The 8,292-nt window shown below is 44.7% G+C and overlaps 1 protein-coding gene across 2 annotated transcripts in view; it reads right to left on the reverse strand.

Annotated features, from left to right (window-relative positions):
* MAP2K5 (mitogen-activated protein kinase kinase 5) overlaps positions 1 to 6,384 on the reverse strand; it is a 393,759-nt gene extending 387,375 nt beyond the window's left edge. Inside the window, exon 1 of one of the 2 annotated variants that reach the window (XM_006886624.1) lies at positions 6,071 to 6,384. In XM_006886624.1, coding sequence (XP_006886686.1) covers positions 6,071 to 6,205 — 135 coding nt within the window. In that variant the 5' untranslated portion in view covers positions 6,206 to 6,384. The remainder of the gene's footprint in view (positions 1 to 6,070) is intronic. The other variant, XM_006886625.1, reaches the window with a different exon arrangement.
* Positions 6,385 to 8,292: the final 1,908 nt, after the last annotated feature.

The following is an 8,292-nucleotide window of genomic DNA, read 5'->3' on the forward strand; positions in this document are numbered from 1 at the left end:
TTTCCTTCAAAGCAGCCTGAACTTCTTCCTTCATCACGATAGGCTCTTGCTCATATGTTGTTTCATGAAATTCTTCTGTGTCTGCCAATTCCTTTCGATACAATGACTCAGTATATTCTTTCCATCTTCTTTTAATACTTCCTGGATCATTTACTATTCTGCCTAAAGCATCCATGATTATAGCAACTCAAGGTTTGAATTTGTTCTTCAGTTTCTTGAGCTTCAGAAATGCTGAGTGAGCTCGGCCCTTTTGATTTTCAGACTCCAACTCCTTGCACATTTCATTGTAATATTTTACTTTGTCATCCCCCGCTGCCTTTTGAAATCTTCTGTTCAGCTCTTTAGTATCTTGAATTCTTCCTTCTGCTTTGGCTTCTCTGCACTCCAGTGCAATATTCAGAGTCTCTTCTAACATCCATTTTGGGCTTTTCTTCTTCTTCTGTCTTTGCAATGACCGTTTGGACTCTTCCTGGATGATACCCTTGATATCCTTCCACAGCTTATCTGGTCTTCAGGTCAGTACAAATAAAAGACCCTCAACAAGGTGGTCTGTGACAGAGCCTGAAGCAATGGGATCAAGCACAGTAGCAGTGACTGTGAGAATGACACAGGATTGGGAGGGGTTTGTTCTACATATGGTCACTGGTGAGTTGGAGCCAACAGTTTCATCAAAGAGGCACAGAAGATGTGAAAGAAGTGGTCAGTTCTAGATAAAGTGATTCCCTAGGGTGTCTGGTCCAATCTGAATGGCCTGTAAAACTCATTTCTTTCAAGGGAGCTCTGCCAGGACATCCCTCCTGCATTGAGCTACCAGGACACCAGCCAGCAGGCTGACAAAGCTGTTTGCAGTATTTCTCAGCAGGAAGCCCACAGACCTTCCTAGCAGAGCAGTTAGTACTACAACTTCCTTCTAAAGGTACTTAGTTATTCAGATGCTTTTGTTGCAGTGGCAATTTATATAATAGCCTTGTTTCTACAGTGCTTTGCTTTGCTTTTTTTCTTTTAAAAAAAAAAATCAATGCATATGAAATTGATCAAGGTAAACTACTCACGTAGCCAGCCATGCATTATCACTCAACTCATTCTCATTGCCATCAAGCCAGAGGTAACACTACAGCTGAACCTCCACTGGGTTTTTAGAGGTTGTAGATCACAGGGGGAGGAGACTGTCCCAGTGAAAGAAAGGAGAAACATAAGTATCAGGAAATAATCAGCACCAAGATACATAAAATTAGTTTTCTTTTTAAATCCTCTTTAGCTAAAATGTTAGAGCTCTGAGAATGGGATGTTTTTATTTTGATAAACGTTAATTAAAATAGAAGAGACGTTCACTGAAAAATAATCATTAAATGTACCCTGCCTATAAGTGATCCGTAGGTATAGATTAGTTTTTTATATTTTTTAAACTATTTGTCATTATGATAACCATCTGCCATTTCTAAGCCTTTTGTTACAAAAATAACCACCAGCCTAATTGTGCCATCCCATCAATTCCAACACCAAATGACACAGCAGAACCAAATGCTGTCTGGTCCTATGTTGCTATTTTTGAGCCCATTGTTATAGCCACTGCGTCTATCTCCTCATTGTTACCTGGTGCTACTTACTATACAGAGCTCTGGAGGCCTAGTGATAAGAAGCCGTGCTGCAATCCTGAAGGCCTGTGCTCGGTGGGAGAAGGATGGGTAATCTCCTCCCATGCAATTTACTGCCTCTGAAAACCCACAGGAAGGTCAGCCATGGGTCAGTTCTGACTTGTCCAGACATAAGAGCAAGAAGAGTGCTGCTATAGCCGATACGCCACAAATAGAGAGCTTTACCAAACAGAAACTTATTTTTTCACAGTTTAGGAGGCAAGAAGTCGAAGTTCCCACTACCAGCCCTAGGAGAAGGCCTTCTCTTAATGCTGGCTTCCAGTCCAGGAGGAAAGCCCTTGGTTCTTTTCATTACCTATGTTGTTGTTGTTATGTGCTGTCGAGTCGTTTCCGACTCATAGCGACCCTATGCACAACAGCCCTAAACCCTGCTCTATCCTGCGCCAACTGCACCGCCTCTGACACACCCATCCCAATTACCCCAGTCACCGAATCAATCCATCTCATAGAGGATCTTCCCCTCCTGCGTTGTCCCTCAACCCTCCCAAGCATGATGTCCCTCTCCAAGGACCCGTCCCTCCTGGCAACATGTCCAAAGTATGTCAGACGAAGCCCCAGAATCCTTGCCTCCAAGGAGTAGCTTGGTTTAATCCTCTCCAAGATAAATCTAGCCTTGATATATGGAGATTTCCATGTAATTTGGCATTAGCCTTCCGCTGGGTCTAGAAGGTTTTCAGTGCCAGGACCTGCGCTCAAATGATGTGCACTGCTCCCAGCTCTTCTTTCTTGGTGGTAGTAGGTAGGTCTCTCTGCTCCATTCCCTTTCCTTTTATCTTCTGTAAGATAAAAGGTATTGCAGGCTATACCCTAGGGGCCCATCCCTTACAGCAATTCTGACATTGCCATTATTAAGAACCTTATAACTACTTATGACTGATTGGCTTATCACATAAATTCACATCACATGAGATCTTTACATAGTTGCCACATTACATCATCACATAACTACCAAGACTCATGGCTTACACAAGCTGACGCTTATTTTAGGGTGACACATTAATCTATTACAAGGGTCTTCTTTTTTACACTGAGCTTCAAGCATGGTATCTTTCTCCAGGGCCTGGTCTCTCTTGTGCAAAGTACATGCAAAGAAAGTCTGCCACTTGGGCTTCTAAGGAACTATATACTTCTTCCAAGAAAGACTTCTGGCAGTCTATGGTGTATTCAATATCCTTTGCCAACACCAAAGGCATCAATTATTCTTCGGTCTTCCTTGTTGTGTACCACTGAGTCAAAACCGACCCATAGCTGTCCTTCTGGAAGGTTTCCAGAGGCAGTTAATCGCACAGGAGGAGACTGCCCATCCTTCTTCTGCGGAGCATCTGGTGGCTATGACCATGTGCTTTCGAGATTGCAGCACAGCTTCTTGCTAGTAGACCATCAGCATTAGGTTGCTAAATGAAAGGTCTTTAGTTTTGGACCAACAGTGACTCTGGAAGAAAAGCCCTGACAATCTGCTTTCATAAAGACTGTTGTTTTGTGTCAACAAGTTAGAACCAAACAAGAGGCAATTAATTGCACATGAGGAGAATGACCATCCTTCTTCTGCATAGCAGCTGGTGGATTTGAACTGCATGCCTTTGGGACTGCAGTGCTTTCTTATCACTAGGCCACCAGAACTCTCCATAAGGAGCTTGTAAAGATTACAGCTAGAAAAAGAGCAGACCTACTTTGTTAAATCAGGTCCCACTGTAAGTTGACATTAACTTGACAGCATATAGCAACAACTGTCTAGCTCTAGTTTGGGCTCCTAACAGCATACTTATTCTACTTTCATATCTTCTATTGTTTTTAAAAAAATTCAGAGAAAGTCCATTTGTTTCTCAGTATAGAGGCAAATTCATTTAATCCTTACAAATCTCTGAGGTAGATATCATTCTACAAATAAGGAAACTAGAGCTCAAAAAATATAAGAGCAACTTGTCTAGCTAGTAGAATCACTTGCAACCGACCTGACTTTATTGACTTGAAGCCTAGAGCTCTTTTTTTTAAAAAAAGGCACCAGGAATATCAAATATCTCTATCTCCTTCAGACAATCACCACCTAGTGCAAAAAACAAATAATCACAACACATGTTTGCTTTGCCAAGGTGTACCCACAAAATTCTAGGGCTCAAACACAAACCAAATCAGATACATTGCCATCAAGTCAATGCTGATTCTGACTTTGCAGGACAGAGCAGAAATGCCTCAAAGGGCTCCCAAAGCTGTTATCTGTACAGAAGCATTCTGCTTCCCCTTTCTCCTTCAGAGCTGTGGGTGGATTCAAACCACCAAACAACCGTTAGGCTAGTAGCCATATGCCTTAGCCACAGCACCACCAGTGCTCCTGCAAGCACATGCCCACTACCTTTAAGTCAATTCTGACTCAGAGCTACCCGAAAGGATGTCATAGAATTGCACCCAGGGTTCTTCAGTAGGGATAAAGTCCTATAGAAGCAGATCACCTTATCTTTCTGCTGCAGAGCAACTGATGAATTCAAACTCAAGACCTGTCAGTTAGCAACCCCATGTTTAAACTACTATGCTACTAAGGATCTCAGAAACACAAGGTGAGTCACGGAATACAAGGCTAATGAGGACATTTGGAGGTCTGTCTTTGAAGGGCAGCTGGGAGTTGGTCATCTGAAAGGCCTAAAACCCTAGGAGAACTGAATGAAATTCCATATATTTCTGAGGGGCAGGATGCTCAGTAGGTGTGAAAAGAGATGCAGCTTGTGCTAGGAGGGCAAAGCCAAGGAAGATTCACCCAGAATGCCATGCTTTGGGCCTTAGTGATAAGAGAAATCTATGTGCCTCTGAGTCTGGGGAGAATTTGCACAGCAAAGAGGTGGCACGTGGTACACACTATTGAGGGAGCTGGCTCACTATAGGCTCTACACTCCTAGCCTGGGCACCCAAAAATCTGTACGGTCTGGCCATTTGTAACATCTAGACTCAAAATAAAATTACAGGAATCGAGCTTTGATTGAGTCACTCAACAAAAATTATATACCATATCTCTTCTCCAACCAAAAACCTGTACCCAGCCCAACGTTACCAAGAAGGTTAAGTTCTACTACAGATCTGCTACTTGTGATGTTCTTCTCAGTGGGTCAGCTCTACCTCTGACACTTTTGTTAATCAGTATATAAAATGGTTAAAATGTACTCTATCTCAAAAAAATGGTAAACAGATAAGAGCATAGCAGCAGCATGTGAAGGTCGAGGCCTACTAAATGTAAGAAAGTTCTGACTGACTCTCCCTAATGATTTCAAAAAGAGCTGAATTTTTTTTTCTGCCTTTTGTAACCCTCTCTATCTCCAAGATTACACTATGCTTTCACATTCTATGATTCTATTTGAAAAACATTCCAAGTATTTTGATTCTAAGAAACATATTTCACCCGACTATAACAACTGTGAAAGTGAGTTATTTTCTGTCTTTTTATACTCAGTGGTGTACCACAACTAAACCATAATCGTCTAGCCGATTATGACCTACCATAAGGTTTCCAGGGTTGTTAATCTTTATAAGAGAAAATGGCCTTTCTTTCCTAGAGCAACTGGTGGATTCGAGCCAGTGACCTTTTTGGCTAATAATCCCAGTCCAACAAGGCCACCAGGGCTCCACCATAATTTAAAGGGCAGTGTTATTCCCCTTCCCCTTCAGTAAGGGAGGGCAGGTAGCCTAGTGATAAGAAGTTGCACTACAATCCCAAAGCCACAAGGTTTAAATCCACCAGCTGCCAGTTGCTTCATGGGAGGATAGGCTATCTCCTCCAATGTGATTTACGGCCTCTGCAAAGTAGCTGGAGGGTCAGTTATGTGTCGGTTCCAACTTGATGGCACAAAACAACAGTGATACTTAAGATTATTTAACAGCATACTATACAATCAGTGATGTATTAGTTTGCTAAGACACAGTAAATTAAAGCCGCTAATGTTTTGGTTTCCCTTCCCCCACCCCCACAGTCATTAAGTTCAGCGGAGCTTTGGTGGCCCAGTGGTCAAAACACTAAAATAATTTTAAAATTGCTAGTTTAAATACACTAGCTGCCGCGGGGGAGAAAGTTGAGTTACCTCAGAAGAAAGAAAAGCCTGGAACTCAGCCAGAGGCATTCCATGAAACACTTGGAAAAAAAGGATTCGGAGAGGTTCAGCTTTATGTATCCCAGTTTGTTACTACTGTGTTTCTCCCACTTCAGTCTGTGAGCTCCTTGAAGGCAGGAGCTCCCTTTCATTCATTTCTCCAGGGCCGCGTACATTTCTGCCAGATTGCAGGCGATGAAATTAATCAATGCTTTGGTTAAAGCAGTAACCCTGATTCAGAAGATTCTGCAATCAAAGTGCTGACTTCTCCACAAGTCCTTGAGCCCCTCGAACCCCTAGCACCCCCATCCCAGCAGAGATTTAAACGTTGAGACTGTCACTCACCAGCACATCCCTGAAGAGTAGTTGTGGCCCAGAGTGCACTGTCCAGTCCACCGCGCCACTGTTTGGAATCTTGATGCGAATGACCAGAACCTGGTTCTCCATGGCATGGAAAGGGCCAAGGGCGAACCAGAGCATTACAGACCAAAGGGCTCACATTCTGAGGGTCAGGGTACTCACTGGCCCCTGGGTTAAATAAGGGCTCAGAGTGGAAACCAGGGGTAGGAGTGAGAGGAAGTGGGCAGCTGAAGATTTCTGGGTGCTGAGGTGGGTAGTTCAGAGAGGAGGGAGGTCAGGAAGGAGCCGGCAGGTACAGAAACACGTTCTTTGAGGGGTGCGGGATGGCTCTCCCTATGAGAGTGACCAGGGAGGAGGCAGCGGCAGGAGCAACCAGCGGAAGTCTGAGGATTCTGGAGTTGGGGAAGGAGGCGGGTCGGGAACGCAAAAGCTCGACGCCGTCAGTGAGGGCGCGGAGTGCCTGCAGAGCGAGGACCCCTGTTTTTTTGGAAAATACAGCGGCTGGTGTCCACTCGTCCTTAGTGGATGAAGTGAGTCACCCCCACCCCCCAAAGGGAGGGGAATGCCTCTGGGAACGCAAGCTGCCCCACGGACACTCGGCCACTGCAAGGCCAACGGGGGCCTCCGAGGGAGGATCAAAGGGTCAGGCCTCTGCCCCACCCCTGGCCAGAGGAGCGGCGCGCACGACTCAGTCCCGGCAGCCGAGGTCTCGCAGCCCGGCGGCAGGAGAAGTAGGAAGGCGACGGTGAAGACACTGTAACTCCGGAACCAAAACGCCCGGCGCCGGAACACCGGGAGCCGAGAGCCAGGCCCGCCTCCTGCGGCGCCATGTTGGAAAAGGGCAGCTCCAGGCCGGGCGCGCGCCGGCTACTTGGGCTGTCTGTAGTCACAGTGAGCCAGCAGCCACCCGAGACCCTCTCCATGTGGCCGGCCGCGGAGACAGGATAGTCACCCCGATTAAAGTCTACAAGGGGAAAAAAATTTAAAAATCTAACAATTGGAGGAGAAACTCTACTATGACTAGACTCCGCAAAACGCAAATTGACAGCCTAAAACTGTATCCTGTTTGCTTTTACTGATCTTCAGAAAGATAGGGCTACGGTTCCTGTTTGTCACCTACTTTGTAAAGCCCTGCACCTAAATATTTGTGGAGGAGAGAGAGGATGTGTATGAAGTCACTAAAACCAAAGAAGTAAAAAGAAAAAATCAGGCGCCTTGTCCTCTGCCCCGCCCCCTTACCCAAGTCACAATTCAGAGAGTCATTTGCCAAAGTTCTAGGCTGCCAACCTGAAAGTTGGCAGTTTGAATCCATCATCCAGCAGTTAGAATCAGCTGGGTTTACATAGGTTTTATCAAAGATTGCCTTCGAACAGTCCTCGAAAGTACCGTATTCAGAAACCACGAAAAAGAAATGCAGTTAAACTGCCTGGGGATAATTGTAGCAGTATCATTTTCTTATTAACCGTTGTAGAAATACCCAGCTTAGTCCATTTTCCACTAGATTGCGGTGCTTACGTAGTTTCTGATGTCACAGCAAAGAAATAACCTTTGAGTCCTTTTAAATACCTTGTTACGATAGAGTTTAAGGTGCATCGTGTTGATCATTGGTGCCTGTATCGAAGTTTGCTTACAAACTACGTGTAGATGTGCTCCCTTAACTCGTTCTGATGAAAGGACACTTGTTTATTTTATTCTTTTGGCTTTTATTTTGCATACAATCAATGTGGGGTGATACCAGTTTCTCCTTTGGCAGTCAAACTCAAAACTCACTGCGATAGAGTGGGAATTGACTCTTAGCTAGGCCGCTAGCTAGGTTTTCAGAGGCTTTCAGGCTGGGAGGAGATTGCTCGCTCATCTTTCTCTCTTGGAGCCATTGGCTAACTCCAGTGACCAGAGATATCCTGCTTTTGGGTCAGTGGCTTAACTCCCTAAGGACCACCCTACCAGAATTTCCTGAGAGTCAAATAGTTGTTATGTGCTCATTATAACAAATAATAGTTTCATAACAAATAATTGTTAGGGATTGGAACAGCCTGACTTTGCGCTGGTAGTGCAACTCCTTACTATTAGGACACCAGTTGTTGTTGTTGTTGTTGTTGTTGTTGTTGTTGTTATGTGCCGTCGAGTCGTTTTCGACTCATAGCAACCCCATGTACAACAGCCCTAAACCGTGCTCTATCCTGTGCCAATCTCACGGCCTCTGACAC

Source organism: Elephantulus edwardii, unplaced genomic scaffold, assembly GCF_000299155.1.
Source record: "Elephantulus edwardii isolate Elephantulus edwardi_28Jun2011 unplaced genomic scaffold, EleEdw1.0 scaffold00050, whole genome shotgun sequence".
NCBI lineage: Eukaryota > Metazoa > Chordata > Mammalia > Macroscelidea > Macroscelididae > Elephantulus > Elephantulus edwardii.